At 43.0% G+C, this 24742-nt stretch overlaps 1 protein-coding gene across 1 annotated transcript; it reads right to left on the reverse strand.

Moving 5' to 3' along the window:
* Window positions 1–997: 997 nt before the first annotated feature.
* setd3 (SET domain containing 3, actin histidine methyltransferase) lies at window positions 998–23319 on the reverse strand. The gene is made up of 13 exons (XM_026151984.2): window positions 23179–23319; window positions 20016–20139; window positions 19328–19420; window positions 19073–19221; window positions 17463–17535; window positions 16241–16497; window positions 10433–10491; window positions 8858–8972; window positions 5534–5608; window positions 4111–4277; window positions 1963–2048; window positions 1683–1843; window positions 998–1571 (listed from the first exon to the last, which is right to left on the reverse strand). The coding sequence occupies exons 2-13, from the start codon at window positions 20116–20118 to the stop codon at window positions 1107–1109; spliced, it is 1803 nt and encodes a 600-aa protein (XP_026007769.1). The 5' UTR covers window positions 20119–20139; window positions 23179–23319; the 3' UTR covers window positions 998–1106.
* Between the last annotated feature and the right edge of the window lie 1423 nt (window positions 23320–24742).

A 24742-nucleotide genomic window follows, 5' to 3' on the forward strand; every position in this document is an offset into this window, starting at 1 on the left:
CGCTGTTAACTCTAACAGCATTTTATCTGTTTCCACTTCCAAAGAAATGACTGAGAAAAACTGTATGTGCTTTCATTTTTAATAGGAACCAAGAAATGTACCGAGGAAGACATGTTGAAAATAAGATACAACTGCCAGAGCTTGATGCAAAGAAGTTGCTAGGTAACGTCCAACATCTTTGTGCAGCGTTTATCCAGAACGGATTCATCCAAACAGGTTCTGAGGCCTCGGTCTGCATCCCTGTAAGATCTACAGAGCTGCCACATTCAGTCAGCTTGAAATCACCAGTGGGGTAAGCCCCGACGTCCACAGTGCTACACTGCAGGCCTGTCAGACTTTCAGTCGTGACCAGCGCAGACACAGTTACTGAGGCCACTCCTTCAATCAATGGCGACCTAGAGAACGACACACTCTTCTTCGTTTCCACCTGTCACATGTCAGTGATTGGACGAGCACATTTTTAAGGCGGGTGAAGAAAAAGCTTCCAAAGGCGTTCCCTGCGTCTCACCGAGTCGCTGCTGCTGTACGCCTTCATCATGTAGTTCTCACTGCAGCCACAACTACTCCTAATCAGTGCAGCTTACACTACAGGTTACTTAGTTACTCCTTAAAATGCTAAATAATATTCCAATGCAAAACTTCCAGATCAGCGTGTCATTTTGAACACCTGACTCAGCTACAGAGCATTCTGCCATTAACCAGACAGAGTGGTGCACACACACCAACACATTCACATCACAGGCAGAGTTTGGCTTTGTAGAGATGTTCAGCTAAAACCTTTTCCTCCTTTTTCTAGAACCTGTTCAATTTTAAACGGTGCCAAATCAACAGTCGCCTCGAGGTGCTGTTGTCCCTTTGGTTTCTTCCCACATGCACTTTCAGTTTACACCTGTGTTTCAAAGGGAACTAAAACTCCAGTGTAATAAAAATATCTTCTGCATAGAAGCCTGGAAGGCAACCAAGCACTAACAAAAGCCAAACTAGATGAACACACACAGAAGTTCCATGACTTTTAATTCAATTTCTTTTTTCAGCTATTTTTCTGAGTCCTTGGAGAGACACAAAAATAAATAAACAGCATGGAGTGTGGCAGTTACTGGAATTATTTAAACAGTGTTCTCTTTGGGTTCATCTTCCGTTCGACTGGCACTTGGGTTAGCTTCCTCCCTTTGGCTCGAACCTCCCATCGAGGCCAAAGCAGAGTTAACATCTGTGCTGACGTTATCGTCCTGATCTCGTTCTCCATTAGCCTCTGCATTAGTCCCGTACACCACCTTCATCCCATTCAGGAGAGGGCTGTCCTCATCCACCTGGATCTCCTGGCCTTCCTCCACCTTACGCAGGATAACTGGAAGTTTTGCATCCGCTTCAGTATTCTCCAGCAAAGCGATATCGCTTTCCTCATAACAAGGCAGCGACGCCCCCTCCTCCAGATTTTTCTGGAAATACAGACGTTTGGCTCGGCCACAAGCCAGCGCCTTCTCTAGGATCTGCTTCTCAGCCAGGCGGAGTTGGATAGCCATGCGGGAATGAAGAGACAGATCAGGCTTCTCCAGCATGGAGCGGTCCTCCTGAAAAACAGGAGAGAATAAAAACACGTCTGCTATTCAGAAGGCTACACAGGAAATATTTTTGCCTTTGAAATACGGAGAAGCTTTAGCCTAAACCTCCGCCACACTGACCTCTGACGTGGTCTTGTATGTCTTGAGTAGAAGAGCAGCCCGAGTCTCGAGGAATGTCCACAACTTGATCTCGTTCTCCCAGCTCACAGGGAACTCGCTGTTGCCCAGGGTGAAGATCTTATTGATGGCACGCTCTCCGAGCAGGTAGTACTTCAGTTCATCTGAAATTACGCACATGTTAGTATATGCAGGGCCACAGAAGACAAGTAGTAAGAGGCAGGCTCCAAAGGTCAAAGGATGTCTGGGTTCATCTCACTTTGGGAATGTGTCGGCGCCTTACCCTCCGTCATGCAGAAGACTCTTAGGAAGGCGAGGAGCTGGGCTGAAATTGGGGGTTCATTGCAGTGAAGGGCAAAAACATAGGAGCTGAAAGACAGCAGAATAAAGAGTTATTAAACCATAGCAACACCACAGCTCTGCACACAAGTTCTTAAAGCAACAGTTGTACCATTTGCTTCCCAGAATACGGGACAGCTTCCACAGTACAAAATACCATTTCATGCAGTGGCAGGTGATGAAAAAACAAGAATCCTGATTCTTATTTTCCACAATTTAACCGGAAAATTAATTAAGAGTGTTTTTAATTCAATGTTAAAAACCTCAACTACAAGAAGAGAGCACATGACCTGGATGGTGTAGTGAGAGAGGTACTGAGCTATACATCCTGTAACTTCACTGCAATGAGTAACTAGTAAAGATAACTATATCGATCTCATCCAAATCAATGTCATTAACAAGACAGTGAATGAAGCAGCATCGTGTTGGGCTGAAAAACATAAAACCAACACAGAAGTGCCAAAAGCTGTTCACCCAACAACACCGTGGGACGACAGAGCTACCCCTGAGCCTTCCAGCAGGTTCACCGCTGCTTTTAACATCCCTCTCACTCACAAGACATTCAGGAAACTTAGACACACTTATGGTATCAATTTGAAAACCATAAGTCGTGCGTTTCATGTTCACATATGATCAGAATTAACCTTGGCTAACCATTTCCTGATGCTTTGTATTTGACACTTCAGACAAATATCCATCTGAACATCTGAAGCTGTCCTAATAATAGTGCAAACCACAGAGCCAGCCTGTATAATGTGAGAAATATGTTCTGCATGCCTGTCCACGAACGCCTTGTTGAAAGTGAGTGCTCTGCAGACACAGCTGGTGAGGCAGCTTACGTAAAAATGACCAGCAGTGGCTCGTTCAGGCTCCGGAGTGCACAGCTAAAGACTAGAATCTCATCCCCAGCACTGATGCAGCCTGTAATTCATCCACTGTCTGTTAGCTCCCCTCCCTTTGAGAGAAATGTAAACCAAAGGTTTCCACCAACAGGTGGGCTGGGCTACCTGTTGTTGAGCACCTGAGGGGACCACATCAGGGATAAACTGAGTATTTATAGCACTCTGAACCTGAACTCTTGGTGGCTTCACACTGACCTCACTCTTTGAATCTGCAGCCATGTTTAACACAGACCACTGTTAGTTTGACAGAAAGGGAAAAGTAGAACAGGCTCCTTTAAAAACTAATGGATGTCCACATGTGAGCCTTCACAAAATCCCTGCAAGCCTGACATCTGCCTGCAGTTCACCTCGTACTCGCAGATCTGATTTTTCCATTGGCCTCTGAACAATAATGTTAATAACTGCAATTTCCAGTATTCCTGTGGATTGTGAAAGTCAGCAGGAGGCCAGAAAACACGGCTATATTAGACCTTAAGTGACAATATTTCCCTGCCTCAGCAAAGTGATCGATGTGGCGATCAGAGCAGCACAGGGTCAGCATTATTACAACCAACAAATGCATTACAGCTGCCTCCCTACTCTTCCTATTAAATTATCCCTTTGTCCAACGTTGCAGAAGCAGGAGTGCAGCCAGCTAAGGAAGCCTCAGTCTGCGCCCTGCAGCGTGTTTAAAGGTTGTTATTGCCACTTAAAATACCTGCTCAGACTGATCTTCATGTTGTAGGAAAAGAGTGATGACAGCAGCGACTCCACATGTCACCGAGGTCCGACACAAAGTCTGTGACTCGTCCCTTTGAAAACCATCTACGAGCATATCACCCCAGCAACAACGTGGATTGTTTCACTTAATTTCCACTTTTGAGATTTAGGCTGCCATCAATAAGAGATTAAAGGCGTCTGATTAAAAATGCTGCACTGAGAATGCTGCATAAAATTAAGAAGCTAATGATAAACTGATTAAGCTTCTTGGTGATGAAAGTGTTGGGGTGGATAGTAAATTGAAACTTGGTGGGGGGGGGCTGCAACATTTACATTATGTGCTTTAATTATAGCAAAGAGGAGCCTAATTGGTGGAAATATCTACTGCTGGAAGACAGAAGTGCATCTACATGAGTTTATAGTGAGCCCGGAGCTCTTCTTGACCCATATTAAAGCGTGCAGAGATCTGCTGATCGAGCGGTTGAACCTACGCTGGGATGCCGGCTCTCGCCAGAACTTCAGCCTTCATGGCGTAAAGGCGTTCACTTTTACTAACACCAAGCTTGATCTTCACCCGGTCGTGGGCGTTGTCTTGGAAGAAGAAGCCATTGTGGATCACAAACTCGGCATTGGATCTCGTGCCATAAAAGATGTAGATCTGTGGAAAGAGCATGTGGTCAGATTCTACAAAGTCCTGCCCGTAGTGAGCAGGATCTATACATGCTAGCAGTATGAACGCAGTATATCCAACTTGGCATATATCTTAAGGAGTTCAACAGTTAGAAATATGTTTGCTTTAGTCAGCTTATTTCTAAGCTACTTGTTTGCTTGTAATTCTTAAAATTTAAGTCAGTTTCACTTGTATTGCCCCAAATCACAACAGCAGCCGCGTCAAGATGCTTCATATGAATGCTACAATGAAAAAACAAACACTGATGCACCTGTGTTATGTCAAAATCCTCCGTGTATTCAGAAAACTGCCATTTTGAGTTCAAGGCCACCGAGATTCAAACTCGCCCGAGACTTTTGGTAGACGGCATGAATGTCAGATGACTATGTCACCTCGTTTTTGCATTCACACTATTGGGTGTCCACGCTGCCTGCCCGCCTCTTTGCTCGCCCCTCAGCCATAAAAATGGCAAAAACCATCCATCTTCTTATCCTCACCAGGGTCGCCGGGGCTGGAGCCCATTCCAGCTACCACAGGGCGAAAGGCCGAGCACACGGGTGTGTCGCAGGGCTAACACACAGACAGGCATTGGCTGAAGACTAAGACTGAAGCATGGCACTTGATCCGATCTTAAATATGATCAATCTCTGTTATTGAGTGACAGCTCAGTTATTCGGGCTGGTGGTAATTAAGCCATCACTTGACCTGTCTTAGCTAATTACAGGTTCATTTCCAACTTTCCTTTTAAGGATTCATGAAAGAGTAGCTGTAAAACTGCTAACTGCTCATGTGCAGAGCAGAGCGCGTGCTCCTATGGGCTCATCCATTTGTTGGAGTGTTCTCTGGTCATTAACTTACATTAGAACGAAGCAAGTGTTGTTGTCATTTGGTGCTGAACTGAATTTAATAACATAAAATATACTGTTAACATACTATTTTCAGAATACTGAAACAATGTGCACACAGGATTGTGGCTGCATCACTGACAATCATCATCAGACGCCTTCTTGGCGACAACTCTCAGTCACATGTTGTTAGCGTTCATTTCCAGACTTCAGGTGCTGTCACTACACAACAACAACTAAAATATTATACAAATTTCTGCTGATGGAAGATAAAATGGCAGCACAGCGATATAAAAAAGGTACATAGAGTTTGTACTGAGTCTAACTGAACTTCTATATCTGAGGATTTCTTGTGTACATAGACATGAGACACAAAGACCAAAGTGATGATCTCGTCACCTGTTCGTTCTCCTTACAGTCCTGCAGTGCCACACATTCACAGCGATCGTCCTCTAGGTTGTATCCGGTGGTGATCTGCAAGTTTAAAAGTAATGTCATCAACGCAGCCCTCACCAAATGGATTTGCAGCAGGACGTATCCAGTCAGAGCTTTTGCTGTGGCTCCAAATGTCAGCAAGCTGCAACATATTTGACTTAATAATCTCAGTTTAGAGAGAAAGTCTGACATGTGAGGGCCCACAGTCCACACTCTTCCCAAGCAGTAATGTTACATTGCCACCACACACTGTAATGCTAATCTATAGGTCATAGACAAATGCAGGAAAGGGGACTAAAACTGAAGTTTGCCAATTTGCATTTAAAGGTAAATATAAAGAAAAACCTTCAGTTTGATGTAAAAAAACTTCAGTAAAATATGATAACATCATGCTATTGGGTTGCTTCCCATGAGCTAGATGGATGTAACCAGAGGTCCTTCAAGGAAAAGCTCACTTAGAAATAAAAATTAAGAGACAATACCCCAATAAACTGCCATCCAAGACTGAATATGCAGTGAAATGAGAAAGTATTTTCCACAACACTCGGGTGTGGGAGGAGTTCAGTGGAACTACGGAACAAGACTTCAGCTGGCCTCAAAGTGATTCTTCAGACAAGTCGAGAGGGGGAGGCGGTATTTTACACACTGTTTACAGTAGCAGTGGGACGCTCCACTGATGATATAGTCGGGCCGTGGAAGGAACACTTTGAGGATCTCCTCGAAGTCTGAGGAGTGGACTTGCCTGTCACAGAGCTGAAATCACTAACGTACTGAGCCACCCCGGGGGCCCTGCCACTGTGCAACTGTTTGAGATTCACCCCTGAAGCCTTTGGATGTTGCAGGCCTACCCTGGCTGGCACTGCTCTGCAACACTACATGTGTTTGTCCTTTAGGACTGGCAGACGGGGGTGGTGGTTACCCTACTTAAGAAGGGTGTGTGCTCCAACTGTAGGGGGGGGAAAAAGAAAAGAAAAACGCTTTCACACTTCTCAGCCAACCAGGGCAAGTCTATGCCAGAGTGCGTACTTATTCAGGTCCTGTACGAACAAAGCTTCATATTGTCGGCAGTAAGTCAGACTCATTTGCGGAGGGTGGTGGACGTTCTGTTCATAGTTTTTAATGGACAGAATATATAGGCGGGGCCAGGTGGTGCATCGTCTTTACTTTGGCGGTCTACTTGCGGACCTGGACGACTTGCTGTAATTGATGGAACCATGAATTCTGCTCAATACCAGATGATGCTGAAGGAGAACGGCTGGCCATCGGTTTGTGCCCTGCTGATGTCCAGTCAGACAAAGACTGAACAAATTTAAGGTTTTGGAGTGGTGGAGTAAAAGGCTTGTTTCAAATCACATTGAGATGCTTTGGCATGATCCGAAAAAGGTTATTCATCCTCAAAACCCTTCCACAGTTTGTCTGAATTTGAACGATTCTGCAAAGAAAAGTGGGTCAAAATTACTTCCCAGCGATGCGAGAGACCCGTTGCTCGTTTTCGCAAATACTTGTTTACAGTTTTTGCAGCCAAGGGCGGCACCAGCAATTACTATGTTTAAGGTGCAATTACTTTTTCATATAAAGCCAGGTAGGTCTAGATAACATTTCCTTCAATAAAATTATTTAAATCTCCAGTTTTCACTGTAAACTATTTATTTGGGTTATCTTTTGCAATATTACTCATCAAACAAATATTTCCAATATTTGTTTGATGACCTTAAATGTAAAAAAAAAAAGAAAAAAAAGAAAAAAAAAGAAATGCTTAAAACACTGCATCTCTAGTTTTTCATTTCAGCAGAATGTTTTCCAACTTGCTGAAAATGAAACCACATACTGCTTATAATTTTTATCACATGAGGGAGGAGCACAGAGTGTTTCGTGTCAGAATATTTACCCTGTGCTAAACAATCAGGTTACAACACAAGTGTGTTGATGTATCCTCAATCATCCAGGTAAGAAATCCCAGAAAGTTGATTCTGTTTATCTGGATGTGTTTTCAGTAACTCTTCAGTCTCAGCTGACTGCAGCTGTCCCCAACCTTATCCACGGTACATTTGCATGATGACAAAAATAGCACCACTGACTGAGGTCAACTTCATAATCATTAATATGCAGATTATTCAATTTGATTCCATGTATATAAAATCAAATTGCCGAGAGATGCTACATATTTTAAGGTAAAGACCCTTCAATCCGGTCATTCAGTCTGACGTCACTAGCCGTGTCTGGGTCTAAACTCCGCTGCAGGTCCATATATCAAACGATCACTATGGCATTACTGAGAGTTGAAAACTGTCTAAAGTCTTTCATCTTTAATAAAATGATCAGCGTTCTGCTCTACCAGGTGTAACAATTGAGTTTAACATCCAGGCATCCATGAAAACGGAATTTATGACATTTAACGGAGTTAGAAGTTAGCAGGGAGTTAGCTCGCTAGCTTCTATCTAAATACAATATAGCATGTCCTGACTGCGGGGTTTTGGAAACAAATTAAAACGTACAGCTCTGTTATCACTTCCAACATAAATGAAGACAGAAAACTAAACAGCAGTGACGTTTGTAGGGTTACTGAAGTTGGGCTAGCTGGTATATAAAGATGTGCTACGTGACCGCTAGCGACACAGCTATGTTAGCATAATATAAACAAGCTAACTTTTTTTCCACTCGATAAAAGTTAAGGTGAGTGTTCTCGGTGGTCAGGAACAAATGTAATCGCATGGCAGGATGCTGTAAAAGGACCAAACTTCAGCCAGGAGAACAACTGAGATAATCCATCCACAATACGAGGTTAGTCATTCATATACTGCTGCATGGGCTGGGCTGTAGTTACATCCTAAGGTTTTAAAAACTGAGCTTAAATAAATGATTAGCGGTAATAAAAGCCGAGGGAGGTCAACAGTGATCACTGACTGTTTAAGGAGCTTTTTGAGATTAAATAGAAGAAAATACAAAACATTAAACATGTTAACAACACAAAAGCCATATTAAACGCAGACTACTTTAGACCCGCAAGTAGGATTCGTCATGCCATCACTTAACGACCAGATAAAACTTAAATGCAGAGTGGTACTCGTAGCCACTGATCAATGGCTATGAGCACCATTCACACAGAATTGGGGAATAGCTGCACCTAAAGCATCGTACGATGGTGACAGACACTCTGCAATTCAGAGATGGCATCTCCCTTTTCACATGAATGGTAACATCCAATGGACAGAATCAATTTCCTGGAAAGTATACGTGTGTGTGTGTGTGTGTGTGTGTGTGTGTGTGTGTGTGTGTGCACGCGCTCACCAGTCCATTTGTGTGGTTGCACATGTCCCAGAGAGGAATGAGGGCCAGGGTGACCCGGCTGCCATCCTCAGTAGGGATTTGATTCTGACGGGTCATCACAGAGGATACGGCCCACCTGTTAATCAAACAAACATGTTTCTCGTTCTAATACGGAGATCAGTCAGACTGTCAGTTACACAGTACTCCACTAGAACAATTCAAGAGATTTACATACAACACGCCTCATCCCCCATTTATACAAACACGGTTTTCTACACCTAATCTAACATTCACATACATCCACACTCCAATTCAGGGTCTTTCCCAAGGAAACTTGAGCATGCAGGAGTAACCTGGGATCTAACCACCAACCTTCCAATTAGTAACTGGCCTGATCTACATCCTTAGTGACAGACGTCCTATTTGCCACAAAGTACTTTGATCATTGGCAGAAGAGAATCTTAAAACAAGTTATATGACATTAAATTAAGCCCAGGATGGATTTGATTTTGATTTTTAGTTTATTTATATGAAGCCAAGTCTCAACAACAGTCACCTCAAGGCGCTTTGTATTGTAAGGTAAAGACCCTACAACAATACAGAAAACCAAAGACTATGGTTAGAGTGGGAAGGAAAAACTCCCTTTTAACAGGAAGAAACCTTTGACAGAAGAAGAAACACCCAATGCATCATGGGAATCCCCGGCAGCCTACGTCTATTGCAGCATAACTAAGGGAGGATTCAGGGTCACCTGGTCCAGCCCTAACTATATGCTTTAGCAAAGAGGAAAGTTTGAAGCCTAATCCTGAAAGTAGAGATAGTGTCTGTCTCCCGAATCCAAACTGGAAGCTGGTTCCACAGAAGAGGGGCCTGAAAACTGAAGGCTCTGCCTTTTAAATATCCTAGGCTCCAGACGTAAGTCAGCATTCAGTGCTCTACTGGGCTGATATGGTACTATGAGCTCTTTACGACGGGGGCCTGACTATTCAAGAACCTGTATGTGAGGAGCAGGACTTTAAATTTGGATTTAACAGGGAGCCAATGAACACAGAAGCCAACAACAAGCTCTCTCTTTCTCCCTGTCAGTACTCTCACTGCAGCATTTTGAATCAACCTCATAATAATTCATTACAATTGTCCAGAAGTAGTGTTTAGGGTTACAAGTGGTTAGGACTGTGGCTTCACAGCAAGGAGATCACTGGTTCAAAATACAGTTGGCTGGGTCCTCTCTGTGTGACGTTTCCATCCCAGAGAGCACCTATGCTCTCTGGGTGCTCTGCCTCCCTCCCATGGCCCAAAGAAATGCATACGAGGTTAATGATTGTAATAATAAATTTAATGTGAGCTAGGTCAAGCAATTCAAATGGTCAGTAAGATTATAAAAGCACTATATACAGCCCATTACTATAAACATGTCCACCTTGACTGTGAGTGTAGTTATGTTACAACCCTGCCTGTGGATCTCATAGTGATTCTCTACCACCAAAATGAAGGTTAGTACATAAAAGTCACAACAGAGCTGTAATAAAGCTTGCTATTCACAGGCTAGAGTCTGGAGAAGGTAAACAAACATGTAAACCGCTGCTACGCACTGACCTGTAGTCATCAAATGTGAAGCAGTCCTTCAAGGGCAGCTTGCTGGCAGTGGGATGAGTCTGGGGAAGGTGGACACGATGGGAATAAGAACAAAATAATCACAAAACTGTGTGTGTGTGTGTGTGTGTGTGTGTGTGTGTGTGTGTGTGTGTGTGTGTGGTTTCGCCTGAGAGGCCTGTCAAACAATACATGGCTACAACAGGGGTGTGTGTCAGTGTGTGGTCTCTTAGTGGACACTTGACCCCACACATATATCTCTGTCGGCCTAATTTGGTGTGGCCAGCAGCCGTCGTAAGTCTGTCTCATCAATTTGGGTAATTTGAATCAGTGCCTGTCTAAGTGTCTGTGTCCATGGATGCCACAGATTCCTCCACCAAAGCCACAGGCACCACCTGCACCACCTGCACAGCTGCAAACCGTTCAATTCAGTGGAGTTCGTGACGAAAATGAAGGAATACGAACGAAAGGCCAAAGAGTAAGAACAACTCGAAGACCAAACAGCTGCTCAGTGAGGGGTGGCTCTGCCGGTGTAACAGCTCTGATGTTTTACCAACAGTGTGGCTTACAGTCCAAAGAAACACAGCTTGAGGTTACAAAGTAACACATTCTCATCACTACCAGTTTACAGTGCTGCTGAAGAACGGACCAAGCACACGACTCAGCACCCTGCGGTCTGTTGTCCAACGTGATCAATAAAATATCCATTTGAATACTGAAAACACTACGTCGACACTTTCGGGGCATTTTTAACACCATTTTTTATTTATTATTTTAAAACAGGAAAGTGTGGTGGGACAGTGAGACAGTGAGACAGTGAGGGGAGACAGCAAAGGTCTCTGGGTCAAACTGAACCCAGGCCACGGCATTGAGGCCTTGTGACATACAGTCACCTGCTCCACCAGGAAGCTAAGTGACACCAACATACAGTATACTTTTTTGTAATATTAAACAACATAACATCAAACTAAAAGTGAGGCTGGCTCCAAAAACAGAGCCAGTTGCTACAGACTCACATGTTAAAAAGGTCCAAAGTAGCATTAAAAAGCATGTTCACGTCCTCTTTGATGATGACCTTTTCATAACGAGTTGGTGCATTTGGATCTTGTTAAAGTGGACATGAAACACTACAGGCATTAAGGCCATTGTAGAGCATGGCTTTAAAACTGTCAGACTTCATGCTGTCTGAAGTCAAATAAAGGAAGTTTTTACAGGATGTGTACTGCAGTACAGACGGTACCACACCACAGTTCTCTGACCAGTAACAGAACCGATGACTTGGTGGAAAATTAGGACCTGAAGATCCGTCTAACAGGGATCACTTTGGAACGTCCCGGCCTGCAGCAATGACTTACAAGAAGAACAAACCCCAAAACACAGTATACTGTCCACTCTAGTAGTTTTGCTGTCGTTGGCTACCTGCACTGATACAGAAGAAGCCTTAACGTTGTTTCTTGAAAATATTTTTACTTATTAAAACAGTTTAAATCCTGGACAATAATGAAGCTGCTGTGTATCTTTGTTCGTTTTCATTCCTGGTCACATAAATATTTGTTCCATTTCCGTTTTGAACCACATTCCCATTTTCCACGATGATCAACATTCACGTGAACTCAACATCAACCGTCATGAGTCCATCACTGCAGACAACATTACATCGTTTCACTCTTTTTCTGACAGCTACCCTCAATACTAGGCCCAGTTCTTTAAACCTCAGCCTAACTATAGTTTAATCCAAGGCCAGTTTTAATAATTAGGGCCTTAAATTTCTTTGGAAACAAAGTCCCTGCGATGTAGCGGTGCAAACAGATTAGCGTCTCTGCAGCATAACTAAAAGAGCAACAGCTCTGGTTCCTTTTGGCTTGACGATTGAGCCAGGATGGCTCATGGAGGTGCGTCCTCTCATCTGATCCATCCTAGCACACCATGCACCACACACACACTCCCTCCTCCTCCTCAGATGACCGGGCTGGAAAATTAGCTTGTCACATCGGATTTGAACTGACCTAAATGTACCTTCCTCAATCCCAAACCCCCATCCCCCACAACACATACACCGCCCACATTCACCCCCACCGTCCCTCTGCCCCGCGTGTTGGATATATGCATGCGCATATGTACTAATGTCAGAGACGCTCTGCTAACATATCACCAAATACAGCATTGGGCCTTGTCGAGGGTATCCCTGAGCAGGCCTAGGACATGGGAAACATGGGAAATATCAGATACTGGTGTCACCCTCTTAGTAGATACACCTACACAGGCGATCGTGGCTCAAGAGTTGGAAGGTTGCCGGTTCGAGCCCCGGCTTGGACAGTCTCGGTCGTTGTGTCCTTGGGCAAGACACTTCACCCGTTGCCTACTGGTGGTGGTCAGAGGGCCCGGTGGCGCCAGTGTCCGGCAGCCTCGCCTCTGTCAGTGCGCCCCAGGGTGGCTGTGGCTACAATGTAGCTGCCATTTACATCTGGTATCAATTTCAAAATCCTATGTTGTTCTGCAGTTATTGCATTCATGAGATTTTCAGAAAACTTGACCTCTGACCTTGACCTCGAGGTCACTGAGATTCAAACTCGTCTGACATTTTCAGTAGATACACCTGTAGTATCAATTTAAAGCTTCTATGCCACTTTGTTGTCGAGTTATCACGAACCCAGGTGAGCACTGCAGGGTAATGACAACACTCCACGGCTGATATGAAAAGCAGTTTTCATTAGAGATGCGCTGGAATGATCCTAAAACTTGGAAAGTGTGTGTTTACTATTATACATACAGACACATATCCAAGCATGTATACACGCAGGCACACTAATGTAGAGTGTGCATGTGTGTGAGGACCAACAGCAAAGATGGTGATAGACATAAATTTCCCATTTAAAAAGATGATTTTGTTTGCAATCTTAATTTAACTCAACACTTACTTACAACTGTGATTCTACATATGTAGTACTTCCTTGCTGTGACCACTAAAAATAAAGGTGGTGATGCTTCAACACAACCACCAACAGCTGGGCAGCACTTCACAATGGCGGCTAAAGACTTGTTTGTAGAGGGACACTGGCTGTTTCAGGTGAACTCTACAGACAAACTGTGATACTAACAGCATTTATGAGCTCTACGCTCAGACTGATGTATATGCAAATGGATAACACTGGTCAATTCATCAAGCTGGCTGATTTATGAGGAGCGGCTGGGAAGAACTTTCTTTAACTTGACAAGTACGGCTCTGTGAATTCATCTGTAGGGATGAATCAGTGTCACTGCATGCAGGGTAAAACGGTGTGACCACACACACCATTTTACCCTGAGGCAGGCGTGCGTGCACAACCTCTCCTCCTGATAAAGTCAAGTTCAGAGTAGCTCCAGCATTTCCCCCCTTTTCTTTTTTAATACAGACCCTGCAGTTGTACACTGTTGCTCTGACCTTACAGTGCACAGAAAACCATACAATACATTTTCTTTCATTTAGCACCAAATCAACACAACTAAAAACCCTAAAACATAAGAGGAAGAACCCCAACAATTAGACCAGCCCCTGTGACCGAGCACCTGGTGACAGGAAAGCCTCCCTTTGCACAGGAAGAAACCAGGATCAGAGAGGGGCAGCCATCTTCCTGTGACTGTTGGGTATGAGGAGAGGAGAACGAGGGGGGACATCCTGCCCCTTTCATGATTTCTCAGTTTGTTGCATGTTTGTCACACGTTTTAGTCAAATAAAGAAACAATTAAGTAAATATGAAATGCTGTTTTCAAATGATGATTTCATTTATTAAATGGAAAAAGGCTGTCCAAGCCTACCTGGTCCCGTGTAAAGGACCTGCTGATCTTTTCCTGGCAAGTAAAAAGATCAGCAGGTCCTTACCAGAGTCTACAGTTAGGTAGATACAACCTCAGATCAACCACACATGACATTGGACCTCATAGTTTCATGCCATTATTTAACAGAAACCAAAGTAAAAGACAGAAGCAGTGTGTGACAAACCAAGTTCACCCTAAACTCAACAACTTAAACGATAACCTTTAGTTCCTCTGAAGTTTCTTAATGACTTGAATCAGTCCCTCTCGTCAGTGTGGAGGAGTTTTCATCTCTCCATCACTGTGCTCAACAATAAAGATATACAGTCATTCTAACAGGGACACGCCATTATATGTGCATCTGAAACAAATGATTCAGCCACATATAGCTCTCATTCATACCTGCTGTCGTTATGCAAAATGAACTGTATTTCCTGTATGTCATCCAATTTAACACACACCTCAAAGAAACGTTTGAAAAAGCGGTCTTTTGTTGCCTTAAGAAGAAGAGGCCGACTTCAGAGAGAACCGTGGAAAGTCCTGATCAAAGCTGAGCTGGCATTTCACCATGATTGAGATTAATAATGGAACATTAGCATATTTTCAGATTAGCATCCCACTATCTGTTGTCTGAGGCTGTTAAGCAACATTTCATCATATAATCACTCTCTACATCTCACTCAATTTGTTGGCACATTAAACTGGACAGAAAAAGCCAGTGTGTGATCTTCACACGTTCACAAACCGAATCTTTCTCCTTACTGTAAAAAAAGATTGTGCTGGTTTTGATTTATAAAATAAAAAAATCCTCCTCCACCCATCACAGTCTGATTAGAAGCTCATAAGCCAATTGAATTCCAAAGAAGGGAAAATATCAGATCATAATCCGTAGTTCGTCTGTGACGACAGGAGCCCATCTGTGGTTCGGCCCCATCTGGAACTCCTTTGCTAATTTTAGATGTTTGGGTTTGTTCTCCATGTCAATCCTGACACAATGCCTCCCTCTCCTGGTCGCGGTGGGGACAGCAACATGACAAGCCTGCTACACTCAACTGGCACTTTGCTGGGACACCTTGGTCCAACTGGGCCCCCTCCCCAAACTGAGCAGGTGAACATTTCTTTTTGGCTCTTGCTAGAGGAGACGCCGCCCATCCCACTTTGGGTGGAGCGGCTCTCATTCCCAGCCAAATTCATTCAACCCTCTGAGAACATTTTGAGTTGAGAGGAAGCAGAGCTGCAGTCCTACGATTTGCAGCTCAAGCTTCTGTAAAGTTTGTGTTATTACAGTAGATGTCTCTTTGAAAGTGCTGTGCTCAAGTTCAAGGATGCAAATCTTTGACTCCATGTGTCATCACAATACGAGCAGCTACCCAAACTCTGCTCCCACAGAGTAACTCATAATAATGTTCCATCCTCCCTGTGACCCTGGATCCTGTGGCTCCTCTGAAAACATGCAGCCCATCTCACTATCTTCATTTAACCTGAGAAATCATTTGTTAAGTAAGCTCTCAGCAACATCGTACTGGCTGAACAACCTTCCTCCCATCACTGGAGCCAGGCCGGCAAAGAGTCGAAGCGCTACTGAGCCAAGCATCACCTTAACCTTAATCAGTAATTACTTCATTTTCACAATAACATTTTAACCATTAGACAAAACGAAAATAGTCATAATCATAGACACATTACGTACAGCTACTTGTAACACTACTGGCATCTAGTCTCACTCCAGCTGATTGAGAATTCCTTCTCCGTCTCCATTGGACCACACTCCTATATGATTGGTCAAAGTTGTCCTACTATTAATTCATCTTCAGTCTTTGTCTACTGATGGGCCTTCAAACTGGCAGTAATAAAGCCACCAGTTGACCCAGTAATCAACCTCCAACCTTCCTTTAAAAAATAGCAAACTGTACCATTTACCAGACGTCAGGCTTCAATATCAGGTTAAGATTCAATTATGTTCAGAGTGCCCACTGATACTTGCTGACAACCTGTGTCTTGTTTGGTGTATCTGCCCACCTGTACCAGTTTGTAGAAGTAAGCATACTGGCGTGCAGTGTTTTTATACTGGCTGAGGACATCCTGCACCGCCTGTGTGCCCAGTAGGAGCTGCACGTCCTCTTGCTGGTAGTACAGAGGTATGTCATATTCTTGAGGAAGACTGCGGATGTATGGTAGCCAGAAGGAAGCAGGGTTGGCTCGCTCGCATAGCAGGTGGAGGGCCAGCGTCACATTCCCCATGGCCTGCAGGATCCGATCCTGGCTATACAAAGGACCTGCCATAAAGAGGTCACAGGGTCATATGACCAGCAATCATATTTTTATGCATTTATTTATTCAGTTTTTTAAATTCCAACATTTTTAAAGGCTTATAATAATATAAGTAAACTACCGTGAGATTAACACGTTACACTGTGATTTTTTTCTCTTCCGTAACAACGATTTAAACATTGCTGCATCTTGACGGAAACTGTGGCTGAACTGGTGGCAACAACTCCAGTGAGCAGCACCCAGCAATGTGCTTTGGTGGGTTTGATGCCAGTGAATACAAGGAGCAAAAACTTCTTGTTCATGGTGCTTTAAGGTGTATTCAAACAATGAGCCAGTTTCAGAGTGCTTCAGTTCCACAGCCGTTTACCAGTAAGGACCAAAACAAAGAGAGAGAGGGGGAATGTGACGTCTCACTCTGCTGACAGCAGCGATGGCTGCAGTGACTCCACAGCACGGGACGAGCCTGTCACACGGACATGTGCCACGTGTCTGGAGGGGCACAGCGTATAACCTGTGTTTTAAATGCACCGCGAGCTTTGATGGCCTTTAGTTAAAAAAGGATACACCCTTCATATCACAGTGTTATTACAATGATTTCTACATATGTGCACTGATGTTAGAATAAGTCAAATAAAACATCAAAAAGATCTATGAACGTGGCAAAAATGAAACCTGACTAATAAAAACCTTTGTGTTGTTCTGTCGTCTGATTACAGATTGTAGAAAAGTATTTACTGCAGCAAATCAAACATGCATCGTGTCTGCGACATGTCTCCTCTCCACTGCTGGGCCTGTCCAACAACGTCTTTGTTTTCTCCTGTTGTACTGACCCAGCACGAGTCCTGCAGCAGCCCCACAGGCTGACTGCAGATTACTTTTCAGAGGAAGAGATCTGGCGTGCTGCGATGCCCTCTTAATGTGTACAACTGTATGGAATGAGCTACGAGTTGTAAATAACTTCATTTCTTACCCAGTATAGAGTTCTGTGCCGATTCCACTGTCATCAGCATCTTCCTGGGAATCCACAGGAATAGTTCCTCTGCCTGTAAACCACACAGTAAATAGTAGTGAGCACAACAGATCACATGGTCAGCCTCTTCCAAGAGGTCAGAGTATTTATCAACTTCTGATTTTAAAATGGATTTGACACTGATGTACTGAAAGCCTGTGGGGTGCAGACAGGTCGGCCTAACCTGCTACTTTCAGGGATATCTGTGTCTGCTGCACAGTTATCCAAGTAGCACCATCTCCCTGGCACTGACTGCTCCGATTTGGCAATACAAGTTTGCTAAACAAACCAAGTGTGGCATAAAGATGTGAAGCCATGATGCCATAAACACCTTTTGCATAAAAATGATGGATGCATAACCAACACTTGCCCCAGATAAAGGAAACAGTAAAGGCATGCTAAAACAAATACAGTCATTACCAGCAAACTGTCATAACCGACTCTACTGCTGTTACTTGCTCAGGTTCCTTCTCCACACTCTGGACAGCCAACACGCTCCCATTGCTCTGCACAGCCACGAACCAGCAGCCAGCTCTCCACTCATTTGTCAACCCCCTGTGATGTGGTTCAATATCAGCCATGTAATAACTACAGTCTCCTATATGTTCATCCATCAATCTCCATGTGCTAACTTTAGCCATCCTGACCCCTGTCACATGACACATGTGATATGAAAGCTGCTGTGAGTAAATATGACATGTTACTGGGTAACCAGTATAGGGATGGGAAATGATATGAATTGAGCGATGCTGATTCGGGTGGGTATAGCTCTAAAGGTAGAGTGATGAGTACTAATCAGAACTGTTTGATGGTGTCATGGTTCGATCTCTGGCTGCTCATGCGCATCGTCTCATAATTAACACTTAATATAAACCTACAGCCTCACACACCAACACAAACCTCTATGCCAATGAGGACATAAACCGTCTTTCTCTCAGTATTTAGGTATGAACACAAAGACGAAAACCAGCACAAACAGTAAATCGATTCTACTTTAGAAACATGAGGCTGCAGCCTGACTGCTCATCAGTTTGTCACCTGTTGAAGTTAACGGTCTGAGCCCTGGGCTGGAGTCGGCACTAACATCGCTCTGGCTTCTTCACCAGCTTAGCGTTAGCATGCCGTCTGTGCAGGGCTTTCAAAGAGCTCAAGTTGCACTTTACCACTGCGCTCTGTCCTTTGTGCAAGTCGAACAGATAACCAGGATTGATGGGCGGAATAACAATTCCAAGGAACTGAACTACTGGGAACCAGTTCTCTAGAAGAACTGGTTCCTTTAGAGAACCCTTGTTCTCTAAAGTTTTTGCAAAACCTACAGGTTTGCAACAGTTATTATTTTCTGTTATAATATTTTACATTGTAATTGCACACAACCCAAAATTATATGATACATTTGAGCAAAAGTGTTCAAAAAAGACACTGAAGTTTTACTTTTGAGTTCTGGGACTCAAAATGAGCTCTTTGGCAGTTCTAGGATAAAAAGCTATTCCTCTATCAAATATCCCATGTTTGCTCATGTGATGGTGAAGCAGGAGGTAACTTCAAAATTCTAAAAAAATCAAAGTAGAAACCTTGATGTCTCTGGTGGCCCTCAGGCCATAGCCTTCCTTCCCAAAGTTGGCCACAGTGAAGCACTCGCAGGAGGCCCCGTTTTCCTTAGCCCAAGACATCAGGTCAGGGAAGTGCTCCTCCCTGCTGCCCTCAAACACAATGGACATGCCTGAACACACACACACACACACACAAAACAAACATTATTATCATTTAGTCCAATGGGATGGGTAAGTCTCAATCATGTGTTAACATAATACTATACATGTACTTACCCTTTTGCTTTTTGCGGATTCTTTCCACCAAGCCTCTTATCTGGAGGTACTCCTCCCACTCTTTACCAGCAGAGGCTGCTGCACTGCTGCATTCTGGGAAAACACATTGGCAACACTTCAACGATACAGCCACCTTATCCAAGAAACCAGAAGGAGCAATAAATACTCAAGCACAGAGCAGAAATCAGCACGTGAAGGCTGCTGAACATCTGCAGAAAGTCACTGGTCTAATGCCTGCTGTTGATGCAGGATCAGGGCTACTTTCTGCATCTACCATTATGCATTGAGCTATCAGGACTTAGAGCAGCTGATCAAAACACACAACTAAGCTAGTATTAGCTAAACAGCTTGTCTGTATGCTAATGTATTTACTTTTGACGGCACCTCAAAAGTCCCAACATTGCAGTGTAGAATGATCCGATGGTGCTTACGACTGTATCTCCATTTTTACTTTATCCTTTCCCACCAGGGCAAAATGAGCCTGTTAAAATTTAACACTTAATGCATAACATCAACTAGGGTCAGTCTCACTGACCTCTTCTCTACTTTTACTGGTGTGTAAATCAAAAATATTATAATTTACCTTATTTTAGCCTGATTTATTGGTATATTTGTTGTACTCACAAAATAATGGAGCAGTGTACGTGCACACAATGGTTTTATTTGAGCACTTTGAATGGAAACATACTCTGCAACAGTTCAGCAATCAGGCTCATCATCTCCTTGGGGGAAACCACAGCCATGGCTCCTGAGCCTGACTTCTGAGTCTTCACCCGACTCTTCTTTCCCATGATGCTGGATGGACAACCAGGCTGAGACACAGAGAGAGCACACCATTAACCACTGTTACTCTGCTCCACAGTATCGAGACATCAACACATTACAAATCAGTTTTTTAAGCTAAGCTTGAACCTCAGTGAACCATTACTTTTCACAATACAAATGGATTCCAATAGAAGAGAGCTTTTATCAGTCTGATACCTTCACAGTCCAAAGACCTTCATGACCAGAAGGAGCCATCCTGCAACGGCCAATGCAACATACACGGGACAGCTTGGAGCTACGTGCTGCCAACAACCGCGATATGCAAGTGATGGTGGTTATCAACTTGGTAGGTTAGTCTAGGTTTTTCAAATCTAAAGTCAGGTGACAAATGACAAGCAAAAGCCTAAACCTGCAGGGCGAGGACTCTATAGTGCTGTGGGGGGATTTAGCTTCCACGGTTCAGGTCTACTTTTCCCACTGAGTCACTGCTAATCAGTCCAGAATTGTTATAAGTACTCAGTTTCATTCTGTGATGGGACATTTCTTTTCTCCGTCCTTAGGGCACTGACTGGTGTGGCAGGGATTAAAAGGATGTCAGTCCCACATTATGCAGTCAACAGATGCTAAACCAAGAGAAATATTTCAGACCAGTGTGTTAGAGTGGGTTTTCCACCACCATCATTCAGGGGATGTCTTTCATCCAGACTGTTTTTTTTTATTTTTAAATACTCTTTATTTAAATAGTCTGTATGTGTCCCAAAATGGCTCTATCTCGCTGTTATTATGTCATGTTGCTTTTTGTTTAAACCCTGGGGGCTGAGCGGGCTTAATGTGATGCTTTTTATTCACACGCTGCTCCTAGATACCTTTCTATTGCAGCTCTATTTGTAGTCGCAGTGCAATACTCACACTCACAATGGGTTCACAACAGAGCACTACAGAGCTGTGCATTAAATGAAGCATTGAAGCAAAAAAATCAATCAGTAAAATATTGTCTCGATCAGTGTATTTATCCACCAATAGAGCACCAGTTAGAGTCGGAGAACAGGAATTTATCAGAAAGACGAGTTGACAAAAAAAGCAGTGAACGCGAGTACAACAAATCTGTTACCAAAGCTGCTGATAAAGGGCGTGCTGCTGTCACCATGAAGAAATGGGATTATAAAAACCTCAAGTGCATTTCAACCAGCGACGTTCCTGCTGACTAGTCTGGCACTAAGAAACACTCAGATATCAAGTTAACTTTGAGATTTGCTTCATGTGAAAAACTCTAAACAGAGGCACCATCAGTCACATTCTTCAAGAATGAATCACGCTGGACCAACATTTCTGACAACCACTCAATCATAATTAAAACGATAAATCATCCACGCGTTTCCTTCCACTCATCTGAAGTCAGGTCGCGCAGACAGCAGCCTAAGCAGGGAAGCCCAGACCTCCCTGTCACCGGCCACATCTGAAATGAAATTATCTAAATTTGTAAAATGAATCAAATCTCCAAACTTGATCTTAAATTCTTATTTGTTAAATTTTACTTATAAGTGGGAAAATTAACTCTGACTGCTTCGCCATTACTTCCATTGTTGCAGCATGGAGCAGTCAAAATCTTCCCAGTGGTATTGAAAATGTTTGTATTGTAACGATAGTATTGTGACAACGCTAATGATTCTATTTATTCTACATTTTGACTCTAATGAGGATAAAAAATATTTATAAATTAAACTTGTTGTGATAAATATGAAGCTATAAATAAAGTTGTCAAGAAACGAGGTCTTTCATAGCCATCTTTAATATACAGTCTATACTCTTAAACAATGGCCTCTCAGCCAAATTGTACTTTTCCAACTGTAAGTCATATAATCAATAATCATCACGTCAGACAGTGAAAGTCTCTGTCCAGCAGATAACTTTATGTGCACTTTATAGACATCTGTACTTAAACGCTGCTGGTGTAATAGAAATACTGAAGTCTTTGAAAGAAAACCAGTGATGTGACAAAAAGTGATTGACAGTATTTGCATGTTTTAATGAATAATATCAAACCATTTGAAGATAGACAGAACATTGTAGCTTCTACCTCTTGACAGCAATCTGTTTTGGCAAAGCAACTTTTATATATCCATTATTTATGAATTTAAAAATCTCACTGAAATTAAAAATGCCATTTTCAACACAGAAATTGTAACAAATATACCATAAAGATATTTTAAGTGCCAAAACAGTACTGGATTGACTGTAATGTAGAACACTTAAAGATACAGAGGATTTCTTTATTTTTAATATAACCGACATCTGAAGTCCTGTTGCCTGCAGAATATGTATCAGAACCAAAGACTTTAGACATAAACACAAAGAAGCACCGGAAATCACTTTTTGGCACAACACCGGAACTAAACAGACCTGTAAAAACGGTTAGTGAACGCAGTTGTTTCAAATGAATTATCTGTCGCTAAATCAAAACTGCGCTTCCTCGCTGAGGACACTTTCTGAGGGTGCTGCAGGAAACACCCACGAATTATTTGGTTTTCAGCTGTGAAAAAAGGTGAAGCTTCTGTAAGCTAACGGCTGTGACAGCGGTTGAGGCTCGCCGTGAATAGTATGCCGTACAGCGACATATCACACACTTTCCCTGCTAGAAATAGAAAATAAGTTTAGGGGCTTCGTTTAAAACGAGACACAAGTAGAGTACTAGCTAAGCGTTAACCCTCCCACCAAATAACTGGCTCACACGACTAGCTGGGTCTCGGGTTGTTTCGCCTGTGTCACCAGGCCAGCAGCTAGCTTATGGCCATAAATTAAGCACGCCAAGACGAACAGAGAGGTAACTGGAGCGGGGCAGCAAAATAGCTCATTCATTCCCGACTAGCTGCTCTCTCTGAAGGCTAGCGAGCAAGTTGTGAGCTGCTTAGCTGGCAACTAATGAAGGGTCATGTTGGAGTTATAGCGTGGGCTAACTTGCAGTGCTGGCTAATTTTAGCCTTGGCTGTTATAAACACAACGACTTCCGCGCCACACGCGCGCGTTTATAGAAAAGATCCACTGAATCAAACCAAACTACATTCGCACTTTGTCTCAGGCACTCATACCTTCTGAAGTGACAGCAGCTGTTCCCTCTGACCCTGCACTGAAACCAACCCTGACTTTGTGGCGCATGCGTTTGAGCAGTCGCGAAGTACGCCTCACGCCCGGTCCACGCCCACAATCACAATGCGTGTTTCTGCCGTTCTAATTGGTTGATGGAGACCATGATCCAGGAAGTTGAACGCTTTATAAAGTAAATTTAAGAAGAACCTCTCCTGTCTCGCACTGCAATTGGACGCCTACTTTTAGAAAGATTAAATCGACCATAAATGGTAATGTTGAAACTCTAATGATTGGCTGAAAGTTGTGCCTGTCTAATTGTGCCAACGTTTTGATATTAGAGTGGATTTGTTAGGGGTAAATGATGAAGTCCATCTACAGTGAGGCATCATGGAGCAGATTATATACATTACATACAGCAACGTCACACTAAAACCATGCAATCAAATCAATGAAAATAAGCTAAGGCTAAAGCTAAGGATGTGAATGGCCCTGGTTCAATCATGCAACATTTCCACCCTTGTCATTTACTATTTGCTGTTTTGATCCTGGCTGCTTTAGTCTCCGTGCCAAATCCTTGGGCGATGCACTCAACCTTGAGTTGATGTGTTCATCAGAGTGTGACTGTTATGTAGAAAGTACTTAGGCATAGGGAAATAAACTGCTTGTATGAATGGGTGAATGACACATGCTTTGAATTCTCACATAGAAAAGTGCTGCATATTTACCATACAGAACTAACGAGGAACAAGCTGTCTTTGGTAACTAAATGATACAGCCTATTTTCTTTTTAAAATAGAAGCAGTTCTAGGTAAGTTTTAGTTCACTAGTTTCATGGAGGACATTATCAGATCACTAGGCACACTTAAAGATTTATTTTTTAAAGCAAGAAAAAAACATAGGTTATTAGCTTCCCAAAGAGGTTTGGTTCTTGGCAGTGTTTGTGTGCATATGTGGCATGTTTTCTGTAAACATGATATCTTTGAATGAATTCTAATAAAACGTTGTAGGTGTGCAGAGCAGAGTCATGGTGGCTTATATACACCAAAGTCTTCAAAGTCAGCTTCTGTACTGTTCTGTACAATGGTGAGCATCATCCAGCTCTTTAATTATATTCATGTGCCTAATTGAATTCTTAAAGAGACATCTGTGTAACTGTAGGTAGTTATAATATATATATATATATATACATATACATATATATATATATATATATATATATATATATATATATATACATATTAGGGGTGCAACGATATTCGTATCGATATTGAACCGTTCGATACAGTGCCTTCGGTTCGGTACGCATATGTATCGAACAATACAACATTTGTAATTTATTTTATCAACTTTCCTTCTGACGATGCTGTCTGTGTTGAGCGCTCAGTGAATCTGCGTTCGACTACTCCGCCTAGGCTGCACTGTCGAGCGCAGATCCACTGAGCGCTCAACACAGACAGCATAGTCAGAAGGAAGAGCGCAGGGCAAGCTAGCGAGACAGAAGTTAAGCTCTCAGCAACATGGACCTCCCCCACCCTCATTCAGATCTGGCGTTTGAAATTATTTTGG

Source organism: Astatotilapia calliptera, chromosome 19 (assembly GCF_964374335.1).
Source record: "Astatotilapia calliptera chromosome 19, fAstCal68.1, whole genome shotgun sequence".
NCBI lineage: Eukaryota > Metazoa > Chordata > Actinopteri > Cichliformes > Cichlidae > Astatotilapia > Astatotilapia calliptera.

What these genes read in the sequence shown, in the direction of transcription:
- setd3 (XM_026151984.2), bottom strand. Translation starts at nt 20,118, where the DNA reads ATGGGAAAGAAGAGTCGGGTGAAGACTCAGAAGTCAGGCTCAGGAGCC. An exon ending in AATCCGCAAAAAGCAAAAGG is followed by an intron (nt 19,222 to 19,327) that starts GTAAGTACATGT and finishes GTGTGTGTTCAG; the next exon opens with GCATGTCCATTGTGTTTGAG. An exon ending in ACTGTAAGGAGAACGAACAG is followed by an intron (nt 4,278 to 5,533) that starts GTGACGAGATCA and finishes CTCTTTCCACAG; the next exon opens with ATCTACATCTTTTATGGCAC.